The sequence below is a fragment of the Chenopodium album genome, chromosome 17 (assembly GCF_948465745.1).
Source record: "Chenopodium album chromosome 17, dcCheAlbu1.1, whole genome shotgun sequence".
Taxonomy (NCBI): domain Eukaryota; kingdom Viridiplantae; phylum Streptophyta; class Magnoliopsida; order Caryophyllales; family Amaranthaceae; genus Chenopodium; species Chenopodium album.
This window is the reverse complement of record NC_137850.1, coordinates 23,328,081-23,344,584: the sequence shown is the minus strand read 5'-3', so window position 1 is coordinate 23,344,584 and position 16,504 is coordinate 23,328,081. Positions and strand designations below refer to the sequence as shown.

Here is a 16,504-nt window from a genome sequence, read left to right as displayed (position 1 = left end):
AATTGGGCATCCCTCAACGCAGAGGGCCAGAGGTATGAAATACGAAGAGTAAAGCCGTAAAGGTAAATGCCTAATTGGATCAATCAAAGTTGCCGTAATTCATTTGGAAAATTTGTCAATTACTACCGCGTATTAAAGCGACTTTGAAAATTAATATCGCAAAATAAAAAAACTTGTGACTTAATACCATAAAAACTTTAAAAAAATTAAATTACTACAAACCTCCACTTTAAGTCCTTTATGACGTCACTAACCCACGTTAAACCCATGGTTAATCAATTTAACCACCTAAAAATAAAAAATAAATAAAAAGGAACTAACCCATGGTTACCCCCCAACTAACATAACTAAACCTCCCTCTTTCACTCACTTCCCCTTGTTCAGAAAATTGAGCATTTGTGAAATCTCTCCAAATTAAAGTTGTTTCTCCAAATTGACAACTAATACTTCCCATCTATCCTTAAATCGATTCAGGTAAAAATTGACAACTAATACTTCCCATCTATCCTTAAATCGATTCAGGTAAATTGTCAATTTGTTTAATTTCGTCGTCAAACATATTGTTTAACTGTTTTTGAATTCTAAGGTTTAACGAATTTTATGGAATTCGCAATTTAGAGTTTTTTGATTGCAATTTTGATTGACAAATTTAGGGCTATTGTATACTTCTTTGAATTAAACTATCATTTAAACATAATAAGTGATTGAAGTTTCTGTTTTTGTTGTTAACTCCGTAATTGTGACTAGGAGATGTTTAGGGGGGCAAGGTCAGTGGGTTGGAAATGCAAGTGTGGGTTGAACGCTTCAATTATGAATTCCTGGACCAAAGAAAACCCTGCTAGGAGGTTGATAGCTTGTCCAGACTTTGATGCGGAGAACAATACAAGAGGATGCACATATTTTGTGTGGTATGATGAAGAAATGACAATTTGGCAAAGGGACTTAATTTTGGGGCTGTTGGAATGAGATTCTGGAGAAACAAATTGCTGATGTGAGTCATAATGCAAGGAAGATGAACACTCAGTATGTGATGCTGAAAATGAGACACACTGGTGCAAATTTAGGGGTTGTTTTATGCATTAGCTTACTTGTTATTGTCATTGGGTCTGTATGGTGTCTTGTTAAGTAGGTTGTGTTGTTGTTGGGAGCTGGTTTATGTTGTTATTAAAAGGTAGTTTATGCTGTTGTTAGTGATGTTGGTGAAGTTAGTTATGTAGGGTATGCTAAGGCCAAAAACAGTTGTAACAGATTTGGTTTTGAACGAAAAGAAAGATTATTGACATATTTATGCTTATTTTGTGTGTCTTGATGCTTAAAACTGTAGCATACATGGATATAGACAAATTGCATCAATAATCAAATCCTTAAAACCATGCATAAAAGTAGTTAATGGTTGTTACAAAAGTGAATTACGAATTTCAAAAGTTGCAAATTCTAACAAATGTGATGAATGTATTGTCAGTAACTTGCATCACAAATCAGGTACAACAAATTTGAAAATGACAAAAGTCATAAGTTCACTGAAATTCCAAAGACTACACTTGCATAAAAAGACCTAATTTCCTACATAATGGCTTGGGCTATTTGGGTGTTGTGAGGGGCCTGCAGAGGTAATGTTTAAAGCTTGAGAAGAGATATCCACCACAGGATCCTGAGTTGCTTGTTGTGTTGTTGATTGTTGCTGCTAGAACATCAAAAAAACAAAGTTAAGAATTGAATTTGACAAAAACACATTAATAATTCAAAGGTAAAGGTTATACCTGTTTATTAGTTGCCTTTCCCTTCCCTTTCCCTTGTGCTCTTTTCTACCTGTCTTGAATAACCCAAGGGTCAGTTTAGAATGGCTTACCTCCTTTGTTCTTTGGTTTTGGAGGTGGTGGGTCAGCATACTCATTCTTGCAAGTTTTGCTGTTGTGACCAAATTGCTTGGCAGTTGGAACATTTTCTAGGGTTCCTACCCAACGTCAACTGCTGCTGAGCTTCTTCAGCAGCCTTCTCAGCATCTTCCCTTGCCTGTTTTTTTTCTCTTGTTCTTTGAAGGCCTTCCTGGCATCTTCTTGAATAGTGGAGGAATAGGTTCTGGGTAAGGAGTCTTCTCCCACTCCTTTGGACTAGGCATGGGAGGTATCACTAGATCATATGTAGCTCTATATCTGTTCTTAGAGTACACATCATCAACATAGTCTTTTGGATCACTTCTCATGTACAAGATGCAAGCATAACCATGATGGCAAGGAATTCTAGTTAATTTCCAGCTGTAACAAGTACATATGTGTGCCCCAAGATCAACTAGAAACCTGTCAGTGTTGTTCTCAACCTTAAATAGCTCCTCAGTGCTTCTCGTCACAATGTTGTACTTTCTTATTCTCTCAACCCAGTCAAACTGCCTTTTCACATATGGCATGAACCTACCAGTCACTGCTTGCCTCCTTCTCATCCACTCCATATGTGTGACAGTTTCTTTGCATCACATACCTTCTCATCTACTCCATATGTGTTAAAATAGGCTTGTCCCTAGCTTGTCTCAATACATTGTTGAAACTCTCACATATATTGTTTAGTAACATTTTTTTACTCAGGAGTGGTAGAGAAGGCATGTCTACTCCAACATTGAGGTGGAATAGCAGCCATGTAAGCATGTGCAGCCTCTGACATGGTTTTAAGAGTGAGCATGTGTGCATCAAAATCCAATTGATGCAATAAGTATATATATATAAGCATCAGAATTTGATCAAGACAATCACATATCAACTAATACAAATAAGTTTCCAAATTTAAGCTAAATGTATGTAATACAGTGAGCCAAACATGAATCATCAGACTTGTCACAGTTAGATGTCATACCTTGGTTGTTGCTTTAGCAGCTTGCCATAGAAACACTTTGTATGCAAGCCCATTCCATTTTTGCTTAAAGTTGTTCCAGATATGTCTCTACCAGAATCTAACTTTAGCTTTTAGCACAACTGCTCTAAATGCTTCAAGTAGTACTACGTGCAGAATTCAACAACAGATTAGGGTTAACTAAGCTAACTGGAAAAAAGTGTAGAAATAAAAGGGTGAGAGAGCAATGACATGCTTACTTTCTGCCTATTAGACATGAAAGCATAACCATTCCCATCAATTGTGCCAAGGGCAGAAGCCAATAAGTCTAGAAACTATATCCATGAATATGTCTTATCCACCTCAACAACACCACAAGCAAGAAAATAAATGTTGTTGTTCCCATAATTAAGATGCTACAGCAACCAAACAAATTCCTAGATATGCTCCAGTTAGATGACACCCATCTAATCCTATCAATGGCCTATAACCCATTTGAAACCCTTCCATGACAGGTTTCAAGCAAATGAACTTCCTTTGAAAAATTGGTGGTGGCCTTTCTATGTTATAACACATACATATGGCCATACTCCCCTCATCGTACTTCTTAATGGCACCAACATAGTCCCAAACAGCCTTACACTGGTCCACCCCATCACCATACAACATTAGCTTTGCTCTTACCCTAGCATACCACAATTTGTAGTAACCACAGAACACTCCTGTCTCCCTCAACACTCTCTCACCAAAACCCTTTGTGAGATGCCAATCTGGGTCACTTCTCCAATCTTCAAAGTATTTTTCAGCCAAAAATTTTGCAAAAACCTTCCTATTCCTTTCATTAGTTCTATAGGTGTGCTTGAGCCTCATTATTGTGATCACAAATGTGTCTTCTAACCTTTTCTTTTTCCCTAAAACTTTGAAGTCACAAAGTACTTCTCCACAAGTACAAGCCTGCATTGATCTTTTAGGATCCCAAGGGCACTTGCACCTTTGCTTACAGTAAGTGGTGACTACTTTCTTGCCATTATGAAGATAGTAGTAATCATACTTGTTCTCAACTGCATGCTGCCTGAGTGCTTTTCTAAAGATCTCAACAAATGCAAACCTTAAACCCAATCTCAGCCTAATAGGATGGTAGAATTCAATTTCTGCATTAAATACAGGACAGTTGTTCACCTTATCATATGACCCATCTAGGCTGCCAAGTTCTTCTATATCATATTCAAGCTCATCATCCAAATTTAACCCACCCTCAAGGTCTTTATTAAGCTTTGCTGAACTCCTAGTGAGTCTTGTTGAAACTTCAGCTGCCTGCCCTAGTGAAGTGTTAACTCCTTCTAGAATTTCCTCCATTAAACCCCCAGTAAACAAATCTTCATCAACATGTTCCTCTAGATCTTCTTCTTGCAAAGGTGCATTAGACTCACTCCCTTTATCTTCTTCTAGTCTGATTTCATAGTCAGGATCAGAACACCTGATGAGTGTCATTTATGGCACCCTTAGGCTAGGTTTTCTTTGTAGTTTTATGCTCGTTTTTTGTCTTTTATGTCGTGGTTTTGCATAATAATGCTTGTTTTGCGTGTTTGTGTGTAAGTTTAGAGAAATGTGTGCTTTTGATGGTTTTCTTTCTATTTTATTCATTTCTCGGTTATATTTTCTCGCTTCTCTGTTTCTTTGACTTGTTTTGTAGGTGTGTTGAGTTTCCCGAGGTTTAATTGTCAAGGAGGAAGCTCGAGCGCATTCAAGGAGGTTAATGGAGCTAAGTTCAGGAATCCAAACATGCAATTCAAGCTAGCTCCGCAAGCACAAGAACCTTGGAAGCAATGCTTTAGCTCGAAGTGTTCAAATGATTGGAAGATAAAAGTGTTGCCCTTCTCACGAGCATCGCCTCGAGTGCACCAATGATAGGGATGCTCGGGAGTGCGGAGATCGATCGAGCAAGCGAACGAGGCAAGGCCACGAGCAGCAAGCAGGGGTGGGCGCACGCAGCATAGGCGGTGCGTGCGCGTAGACCCAACTATGCGCGCGCACGGCCTGGTGGTGCGCATGCACCAGGTGCCCCATACCCCTTCGCTCGATTTTCTATTTATGCCCTTAGACTTTTCCTTTTTCGGGGGTGACAACTTATTTTTGTACTTGACACTTATTTTCCAGATTTAGTAGAGAGAGAAGCTTAAGATTACTAGATTGTACTTGAATTTGATCTTTGATTTCAACTTGATCCTGGAATTTCTTCTTCAATTCAATGAAAGTTTGTGAGATTTCTTTCCTTTGAGTTTACTATTATTGCAATTTCCTTTAATTCTTGAATGTTTGATTTGAACTTTAATCATTTCTTTAGAAATTTGTTGAGTGATTGAATTTCTTCTTGATTAAACTTGAAATGAATATGATTGTGATTGAATTTGTTTTGTTTCTCAATTTCACCATGATTAGTTGCTAGGGAGAAGGAGAAGCATGCTTGATTGATGATTTTTGCTAGTTGATGATCCTTGATTGATTGAATTGTTGCAATTAAATTGGTTGACATAGTTGTGCATGTGATTAATTAGACTAGGAGTGATCAACCTATAAGATTAATCTAGATTGCATTGTAAATTTCAATGACATGAACCCTTGATTTGGGAATTGCTTTAATTGATTGAATTTGATTGTGATTTTCCTAGTAGCCATTCATAGTGAACCCTAGCTTGGTTTATAGCTCTTGAATTCCATTGATTGCAACTATTGTTTGTCCTTTGTAATGTTTGAATTGATTGAGTGATCCGTCAATTAGCATAATCATTGAGCTTGCATGTGGAACATATATCCCTAGTGTTTAGTATATTGAATTTCTCGATTTATCTAGCTTTCTCGATACTTCAATTACCAACCATATCTTTTTACAATCTTCGAAGTAGCTTGACCTAGGCTATAGCTTGCACCTACTCATTCCTTTGGGTTCGACCCTTGACTTAACATATACTCGTATTAGGTTGGTCGAGTGTTTATAAATTTTGTTTGGCTCTAGGAAAGGGTAGAAAACGACCTACATTTTCCATGCGTCAAAAATGGCACCAAAGGGGTAAGAAATTTTGGCTCATTTTGATGAAAATTGGAAGAATTTTGAACCCCTCATTACCCTCCTGGTGCGCACGCACCACCCTCCTTGCGCTCGCACACCAAGGGGGTCAGAGCTTGGCCTTGTTTTGGTGCGTTTCAAGGCAAATTTCAGCCCCCCAAGGCCCTAACGGGTGCACACGCACCACCAGGCTGCGCGTACGCACCAGGTAGGTCAGAGTTCCGAGCAAAAATCCCCCCCTTGTCGTAACTGGTGCGCACGCACCAACCCAGCTACGTGAACGCACCATCCAGAGTAGCCTCGCCTCCCTTTTTCATCCCCCTCTTCTCTCAAATCACCCTTTTCATTCCATTCTCTCTCTCCCCGACTTCCCCCTTATTCCACCACTCACTCTTCTCTTTTCAAGCCCTCCCTAACCCTTGCAAATCCACACAAATACACCATTTTAATTTCATTTATTCACAAATTACATTGAACCATAATCAAATCTTTTCAAAAACAACAAAAAAAAATAAAAAATTTTCGAATTGAAATTCGAAAATTTGGGCTCAAATTCGACTTTTGAAGGTTTTATTTTGGTGCTTGGAACTTGACTTTGGGTGTTCTATTTGGTATATATTCTTCATTTGTGCAATTTTCAAGTGATTAATAGCTTCATTGAGGTATAATTTCTCATTCTCTAGTCATCTTCTTCCTCGTTTTTGAAGCTTGAAACCCTTGTTTTTGCTTTCATGGTAGAACTCTATTGTTGGTTCTTTTAGCTTGTATTTTGTGTTGAATGGTGTTATTGGATGTCAAATTGAAGCTTTTTCATGATGAATTTGTATACCTTGCTTGAATCCTTGATTCACCATTGTTGGTCATTTTCTCTCTCATGGGTATTCTATATGTTAGTTTCATTTCTTAGATAATTCAATGTTTTGGGATTAATTTGCTCATAATAATTCATGATTTGGTCTCTTATGTCCAATTTTGCCTTTACTTCATGACTAGTTGTTTCAAGCTTATGTTTCTATATTCATGGCATAGTTCATGTGTGACCATTTCTTGTTTCATTTTTGATTGAATTATATTTGTGCTTGATTCTTGAGCAATTTCTTATGAATATTCTTGGGCACCAATAATTGTAAATGAATTTCTCATGAATTGCTTTGCTTCTTGTAGATGGCCCCTATTCGTCATAAGAAGCGTGCTAAATCAAGTTCAAGCAAAGCTCGGCACGTTGTTCCACCTCCTCCCGAGGTGGTAGAAACGTATGGCATTGAATTCTCTAAAGAAATGCATTAGGATAGGTTCAAGCAACTTAACAAGAGGAAGCTTAAGTCGACAAGATTCTATGATCAAGCAACTACCAAGCTACTTGGAATTAATGATGACGTTCGCTATCTTGCCAAGAGCCTCGGTCTTCTAGAGTTCTTGGATTTGAGTGCCCCTACCTATGCTACGCTGACGTATGAGTTTCTATCATCCCTAGAAGTGGTTTGAGAGACAAGTGGTGACTCTTCAAGAACTTTGACCTTTCAACTTTTCAACAATGATCATCGGTTGTCGGAGTCACAACCTTGTTCTTACTTCCGGTTTCCTTGGGCCATCGATGAAGACCATCTTGTCTATCCGACCAATGGTAAAATGACTAGTGACCATGGGTATGATGAACTCAAGTGGCGGCGGTGTATATTAGATGAAGGGAAATATGAACCTCAAACTTCCAAGTCCGCATCGATCGTTCATCTGACAATGAGATACTTTAATCGTATTCTCACCTATGCCCTATGCTCTAAAGACTCTTTGAGAGCTATTTCCCGTGAGGAACTTTGTTGGCTATGGATTTCCGACCAAGATTCGCATGAGATCGAGCTTGTATATTTCACTAGTAGAAAAAATGAAAAAGGCGCCCCTAAATTGCCACCGGTTCAGTCCAAACCGGTGGCAAAAAAGGCTAAAAAATGGCAAGTTCAAACCGGGGAAGCTTAATGGCACCAGTTCAGTTCAAACCGGTGGCAAAAATATTTAGTCCACTGGTTTGAACCGGTGCCAATGTGAACCGGTGGCGTTTTTTTTTTTTTAAAAAAAAACTCGCCTTTCCTTCCCCCTCCTTTCTTTCTTCCTTCTCTTTCATTTTCATTTTCGTTCGACCCTCGTCCCTCACTGTTGCATTCGAAAACCCTCCTTGTCTTTATCCCCTTCTTCCCTCCACCATAGCCGCCACCGTCGCCGGCCACCTGCATTGCCGGAGGGTCGAAAACCCTCCACCACAACCGCTTCTCTTTCTCCCCTGTCCTTCTCTTTCCCCTTTCTTTCTCTTTCATTTTGTGAGGTCCGAAAACCACTCCACCACAGCCGCCTCCACCACTCCACAGCCACCACCACCACTCCAACGCCGCGCCATCGCCGATGGTTCCTCCACCACCGAGGGTCGTCCTCAATCTCTCTTCCCCTTAGCTTCCACCTTCAACTAGCTTAGGGTAAGTTTTAATTTTTTTGTTAAAAATTGAACAATTATTTTGAAATATGTACTTATATTATTTTCAATTGCATTTTGAACAATTGTTAAGCAAATTAAAGTTAAGGTTTGAATATAATTTTACCCTAATTTTTCTTAATTTTTGGTTGTTTATTGGGAAATTTTGAATACATTATTGATTAGATAGTAACCTTGTTCCTTAGTTGAAATTTTGTATGTTTTAATGGGTAATTTTAGGTTGATTTAATGAGTAATTTTGAATATATTAGAGATTAGTAAAAGTGTTACTTAATTAGTTGAATTTTGGTATGTTTTAATGTGTAATTTTAGGTTGTTTTAATGGGTAATAGTGAATATATTAGAGAATTAGTGACCTTGCTACTTAGTTGTGAATAAATTAGAGAATTGTGAATAATGTAGAGAATTGTGAATAAATTAGAGAATTAGTGATCTTGCTACTTAGTTGTGAATAAATTAGAGAATTGTGAATAAATTAGAGAATTAGTGACCTTGCTACTTAGTTTTGAATAAATTAGAGAATTGTGAATACACTAGAGAATTGTGAATAATTTAGAGAATTGTGAATAAATTAGAGACTTGTGAATAAATTAGAGAATTAGTGATCTAGCTACTTAGTTGTGAATAAATTAGAGAATTGTGAATACATTAGAGAATTGTGAATAAATTAGAGAATTAGTGACGTTGCTAATTTTTGTTTTATTTTTTAATAGATTCATATGTGAAGCACAAGTTTAGTTTGAGGACTACATATTGAGCTCAAGTGGGAAGTTCATAAGTGTACATCCATTATACTTGCTATATTGGTATGAATTGTAAACTTTATTAAGCTATATTTCTTTCTATTTATCCATTTAATAAAAGTTTATTCATGATATTGCAACTTGTGTATTGTTTAATTGCAAATAAATACAACAATATATAGAATTCTTGCATCATCATATGCCTAGATACCCGTTCAAGGATTTCTCGTTAGGAGAAAGTCTTGAATAGTCCCCGGTTGGGACTATTCTTGAATGTGTACTCTCACTTAGGTGGTGAATGTATGTCTTATTTTCGATTTTAAGGAACATCTTGGCTTACCATTTCCTCACTATGTTCTCTGGGTACATATGTGGGTAATTAATTATCTACATCGTGTACTTGGAGAATTAGGGGGAAATGCTGCCGGATTTTCCTTAAAATTGGAAAGTTGACATACATTCACTAGTGAGAGTAGACATTCAAGGATGGGTTAGGTTAGAGTGATAAGGACCCTTTGGAAACATGCATTTTTTCACTATATGAATGGTATATTCACGATGTGTACTTGAATTTGATTTACATAAAATATGTAGCAATTACACATTATTCATTATATGTTGCTATATATGTTTAGAGACAATTTACTAAATGGAGAAGGATCGTGGTTGGATGTATGGTAGACGCGATACATTGGAATTTTGGAATGGGGTTCAAGAGTTTTGCGAGAGGGCTTTATCTTATCAACGCAAACTGGGTAACAAAGGCCTTTATTGTCCTTGTGTTGATTGTAATAATGTGAATGTGGTTAATAGTGTTGGAATCATTAGAGATCATGTATTATGTCGTGGGTTTAGGCATAAATATCATGTGTGGATCTGGCACGGTGAAGGTGGAGAGTACAGTGGGGATCTTGATCGGAATGATGTGCGTGTTAGAAGCAATGAGATTCATGTGACGAAATACGAGAATGATAACTATATTGTTGATAATGGTGAGGATGGAGCCGATGATGATCAGGCAGATGAGGTCGAGGATGAAGACGTGGATGAGATGTTGCATGGTGTTGTAGGTGGCGTGTTTGAGTTATTATCGGAGGCTTTCAAAAAGCCTTTGTATCCTGGGTGCAAAAAATACTCCAAACTATCGGCCGTGCTAACACTTTTAAACATTAAGTCGAAGCATGGGTGGACGGACATTAGTTTTACTTCTTTGTTGACCGCATTAAGTGATATGTTGCCTGATGGGAATGAAATTCCTAAGACTTACTATTATGCAAACAAGCTCATGTGTCCCTTTGGTTTGGAGTATAAGAAGATACATGCATATCCTAATGATTGTATTCTTTATCGAAATGAGTATGAACAATTGCAGGAGTGTCCATAATTCAAGTTGTCTCTCTATAAGCGCATGAGTTGCAATCCTAGTACGGAGGGACCTCCTGCTAAGGTGTTATGGTATCTTCCCATTATTCCAAGGTTTAAGCGTCTATTCTCAATACCAAAAGACGCTAAAAACTTGAGGTGGCATGCAGAGGGAAGAAAGAAAAATAGAATGCTGAAGCATCCAGCTGACTCCCCGCAGTGGAAGAACATTGATTTGAAGTTTGAGAAATTTGGTGATGAAGTCAGAAATTTAAGGCTTGGGTTGTGCACGGATAGGATGAATCCATTTGGCACTCTTAGTACCCAACACAACACATGCCCAGTACTTTTAGTGATCTATAATTTGCCTCCTTGGCTGTGCATGAAACGTAAGTATGTAATGCTTTCATTGCTAATAACGGGGCCTAGGCAACCTGGAAACGACATAGATGTTTACCTTGCGCCACTTATTGACGACTTGAAAAAGATGTGGGAAGAAGGGTTTTCCGTTTTCGATGCTCATAAGAACGAGATGTTCACATTGCGTGCAACCCTTATGTGGATCATGAATGACTTCCCTGCATATGGCAACTTGTGTGGGTACAAGGTCAAAGGAAAAAAAGCATGCCCCATATGTATTGATGACACATCAAGCATATACCTTAAGAATTCTCGCAAAGATGTCTACTTGCGGACTCGAAGGTTCCTTAGGCGTGATCACCCGTACCGTAGGCAGAAAAAGGCTTTCGATGGGACAGTGGAAGAGGATACTGCGCCTAGACCATTGACTGGTGCTGAGATTTATGCTCGGGTGAAGGGTATACGAACGGTGTTTGGAAAATAAGAAAAAACTGTAGTCTCAACTGCTCTGTTTAAAAAAGAATCAATCTTTTGGAAGCTTCCGTACTGAAAAAAACATGACGTTAGGCACTGTCTTGATGTGATGCATATAGAGAAGAATGTGTGTGATGCTCTTTTGGCAACGCTTATGAATATTCAAGGCAAAACAAAGGACAGAAAGGGTGCACAGTTAGATTTGCAAGAGATGGGGATTGTTCCAGAATTATGGGCTCAGGAAAAGGTCAGAAAGGAAAAGGTTAGAAAGGGAAAGGAATCGGGAAAAGAAGATGAAAATGTTTCGAAAAAAGGGAAGGAGAAGAGCAAGGGAAAGGGAAAGGCCACGGATGCGTCAAAGAAGAAAGTTGAGGGTAAAGGGAAGGATGAAAAGACTTATTTACCTCCGGCTTGCTATACATTGTCAAGGGTAGAGAAACGTATGTTTTATGCATGTCTGTACGGCATTAAGGTTCCATCAGGGTACTCATCTAACATGAAAAGATTTGTATCCTTGAATGGAGAATTGAAGCTGACAAGTATGAAATCCCATGATTGTCACATTATGATGCAAGTATTCCTACCGATTGCAATCCGTGGTGTTTTACCGAAGCAAGTGAGGGAAGCGATTACAAGCCTTTATTCGTTTTTCAATACAATATGCAGCAAAGTGCTTAATCCTTGTACTCTAGATGCTTTGCAAGCGGATGTGGTTGTGACTTTGTGCAAATTTGAGATGTATTTCCCACCCTCATTTTTTGACATAATGGTTCATCTGATTCTTCATTTGGTGCGTTAGATTAAGTTGTGCGGTCCAGTGTTCATGAGGTGGTGCTATCCTTTTGAAAGACACATGGGTATATTGCAAAATAGAGTACGGAACCGGGCTCACCCGGAAGGAAGTATGATGCAAGGGACTGTGGGTGAGGAGATAGGTAACTTTGTCGCTGACTATACAGCCGTTGCTCAACCTATTGGTCTTCCGACTTCTCGACATGAAGGGAGACTTGATGGTCATGGCACAATTGGGTCGAAACGAATGTCACCTGACCGAGATCAGTTCTTACAAGCACACCTTTATGTGTTGCACCATGTTGCAGATGTGCACCCATATTTAGACGAGCACATGGCTAGTTTGCGTTACGAATTTCCATCGAAAGGTGAAAGGGCACTTATGCAATTGCATAATAAGAGGTTTGTCAATTGGTTTCGTGATCGAGTAATGGGTCGATTGGATGATACTAATTTGACCGATACAGTACGGTGGCTTGCGTACGGTCCCAAGGATGATGTTCGTTCATTTAAGGGATATGACATCAATGGGTACACTTTTTGGACCGAGGGTTGGGATTTGAAATCTTCCTCCACCCAAAACAGTGGTGTAACGCTTGTGGCATTGTCAAGGGAGTTTGCAAGTGCTAAGGATAAATCACCTGTCGATGCAAAGTTGTCATACTATGGTCGAATTCAAGAAATATGGGAGCTTGATTATTGTAACTTCATGGTTGCTCTTTTCAAGTGTAAGTGGGTTGATAATATCAGGTTGATAATATGTTAGTAATGGTTTCATTGCAAATATAGTTTAGTTATCATGTATATAGGAGCATAAGTAGGCGAAAATGACATAAATGAGCTTGTATTTGACCCAAATCCTTTGTTTTGTATATAAACTAACATTTAATCATTCTAACAACTCATATTCATTATATTTAACATGTTTGTAGTTTGAAATTGCCTAAGTGTACTCATTATCATGCAAATACAAGGTTATAGGACCATAATTAGGTGAAAATGGTTTAAATGAGCTTCTACTTAACCTAAGTCCTTTGTTTTGTGTATAAACTAACATTTAATCATTCTAACAACTCGTATGCATTATATTTAACTTTTTTAATGTTTGAAATTTCATAAGAGTATTCATTTGCACTAATACTTTACTATACACTAATATCGTTTTATGTTTGTTTTGACAGGTGCTTATATCTCATGGAGGACGATCATGACCTTCATTGTGTAGAGGACATTGAGGATGATGACTATGAGGACGAGGACGAGGATGAGCCTTATGATGTGAACAAGGAGGTTGATTTGGGTGAGCCAGAGGATCAGGCTCAAGATGAGTTTGAGCGTAGGCTTGAAGAATTTGAAATTTCAGCTGAACATGCGCCACCTATTGAAAATACAGTATGTGAGATTTTTGGTGAGAACCCGACTCCTGAAACTCATGGCTAAGGACAAGATCAAAACAACACAGGTGGTGGGGGGGGGGGGGGTAAAGGCACCAGCTAAGAGAAAGGGTAGGGGTCCGATGACAAGTTTTAAGAAACCTACCGGTCCCATGGTCTTAGAGTATGACAATAACGGCCAACCCGCGGGCAAATGGCGTCGACAATATGCTAATCATGTTGGCATGTGTGCGCGCAAAATCCCCATTACACTTACAATGCGGTAAGTACCTCCGGGTTTGATTCAAACCTTTTGGGATGATACAAGGGTAAGTGTTTGTTGGCACATTTAGACAATTTAAGAAACCTTCACCTTATGGTTGTTTGTAAATAGAAACTAATAATCGGTTTGTATTTGTGCTTGTAGAAGCTGTTTTCTATTCCTAATGATGCCGAGAAGAGAAGGGTGTTTGAATCTTTATTAGCGGAAAGATTCAGAGGCTTTAAGACCACCTTAACTAATGGATGGATCTATAAGAAGAAGAAATCAAAGAAGAAGAAAGCTGTTGAGGACGATCTTCTCCCGTGGCAAAAATGGTCGTGCGTGTCAAAAGATGACTGGGAAAATTTCGTTATTCAAAGAAGTCAAAAGAAAGCCATTGTAAGTTTGGGTAAATCTGATGCCAATTGAATAATAGCTTGACTCTTTTTGTAATACTGATACTAACATTTGTTTTTATGTAGGAACTTTGAGAGCAAAATACAAAAAATGCATTGCAGAAGGAGTACACCCGTCGTATGGGGGCTAAGACATTTGGTGAAAAGAGACCCGAGTGGATCGAAAAGGGTTTATACCCCAAGTCGCTTCTAGTGCCATCGAAAGAACCTTCTAGTTCCACGGTCACTACTTTGGTGAGTCGTGCTGGTGATTTCTTTTGTTCTCTCCATACATTTGATAAGAAAACCAGAAAATGGGTCATCAAGGGTCCGGAAACTAAAAAAATGGCAGATAAACTTGTAAGTTACCTATGAACTGTTGAATTTTAAGAAGCTTTTGCATCAAAATCACTATACAAACTATTAATTGTATTATTGACATCCTTTTTCCTTTTACTACAGCTTAAGCACACTAAAGAACTAGTAGAGGGAAAATTGGTCCCAAGTGTGGAGAATGACCCTTTCACCTTGGCTTTGGGAAAGCCATACCATCCAGGATGAGTAGTAGGTTCGGGAGGGTCATTGCTAGGATGGCAAAAGGTGATGGGTCCAGAATACACAAAATGGGGTCGATCTCGAGCAAGTGTTAACTCACCGGATGAGTTGGATGCCAAGGTGGCATCAATTAAGGAACAAGTACGCAAAGAGTTAGTAGGTGAGTTCAATGCTTGGGCAAAGCAGATGCACTTACCGAGTTTTCCGTTCCCCCCGACTACACCGGTCGACTCATGTAGTCACCCACAAGGACAAGGAGAAGGTGATAGACATGGAGGAGATGAGATACATGGAGAATATGTGCTACCTGAGGTAGTTTCAATTGTATTAAAAGTTTTAAAATATTGAGTTGCTTGAGATCTGAGGTGGCATGATTGATGAACTATTGCAAGTTGCTACTCCTACACATGCGGACTCGAGGGAGCTTGATAATCCAACACCGCATGAATATCCAGATTTACAGGCGATTTGTTTGGTTCTAGCGTAATGAATTTCGTTATATTATCAATGGTGTATGAAAAGACCTATTTTGATAACTTCTTTTTTTACAAGTGTAGGAAGACACCCGGTGTGCACTTCTAGCCCCGGGGCTTGCAAATAGGGGAGAATTGAATTTCGTGGCATATGGTAGTGCACAAGCGACGACCGGTGATACGACGGGGCCACATCATTACTCGGTTGGGATCACTTCGGTGATTGCGGGGTTCGAAGACATCCCACTACCGATACCGATAGAGGTTGAGATAACAAAGCTTTGGCAAGCTCAAGGTAGCTTCGTGGATTGGCCACGTGTGTGGGTGAGGTTGATCAACGAGGTAATTTATTTATTTAATTTTTTTTAGTGTTAAATAACCGTTAGGCACTCTCTAACTGCACCTCTGAAAATAAAACCGTCGAAATAACAAGACTCCCCGGCATCCATCTCCGATGCCTGGGCTGCTCCGGCCTCGGCTGCTGCTCCCTGGGCTGTCCGGCCTCGGTAGCGGCTGCCTGGGCTGCTGTAGTCTCGGCAGCAGGCTGCCTGGGCTGCTGCAGCCTCGGCATGCGGCTGCCTAGGCAGGAGCGGCCTCGGCAACGGTTGTCCGGGCTGTTCCGGCCTCGGTGGAAGCTGCACTTTTTTTTTGGGATTATTTTAAGCCATTATTTTTTTTTCTTAACTCACTCGGTGTTTGAAGTTTTAGATTTCGCATAGAAGCCAAACTTCGAAGAGAAGGAGGGTGGAGAAGCCTAAAAGCATTGATCAACCTTACAAGAAGCTGAGTGAACAACGGTCCAAGAGTGAACAAGCGTCGAAGTTGCACTCTTCGAGAGGTTCAGCCATGCAACCTACTCCACTTGTTGAAGACATTGTTCTTCAATCGCTCTCTGTTGATTTGACCTTTCTTCACAATCGTGCTTGTCATTTGGTCGATCCCATTGAAGTTGCACTTCCTAAGGCAATGCTCCACTATGATGAGGATGCAGTTGCATGGATTAACAAAGAAGATGTGAAGGAATTTCTACGTGGTGCAAAGCTTAACATTTCCCTCATTCAAACATTCATGAGGTACTTCAATGCCCACATAATCTACACTTTTTTCAAGTTATTCAAATTTGTGGTGATTATCCTTCATTTGATTAATTATTCAATGTTCATGCACGCAGAGCACTACAGGAGCGCTTAACTGAAATTGATTCTCCTTGTAAAGTTGGATGGTTATGCCCCGAGCAGTTATCCACTCCTAGAATCATAGGCAACCCCCGTGACGTGTTGTATTATGTTGAACAGAGTATCAGGGAATCAGTGCGTGCGGGAGACAAGTTCATATTCGCCCCATGTTAT

At 39.3% G+C, this 16,504-nt stretch overlaps 1 protein-coding gene across 1 annotated transcript; it reads right to left on the bottom strand.

The window, feature by feature from the left end:
* Positions 1 to 1,996: 1,996 nt before the first annotated feature.
* On the bottom strand, positions 1,997 to 2,446 carry LOC145588744 (uncharacterized). Its single transcript, XM_081645351.1, has one exon. The coding sequence runs from the start codon at positions 2,444 to 2,446 to the stop codon at positions 1,997 to 1,999; it is 450 nt and encodes a 149-aa protein (XP_081501477.1).
* Positions 2,447 to 16,504: the final 14,058 nt, after the last annotated feature.

Bases quoted from the DNA above. Each gene is read 5' to 3' on its own strand.
- LOC145588744 (XM_081645351.1), bottom strand. From the start codon at position 2,446: ATGGAGTGGATGAGAAGGAGGCAAGCAGTGACTGGTAGGTTCATGCCA.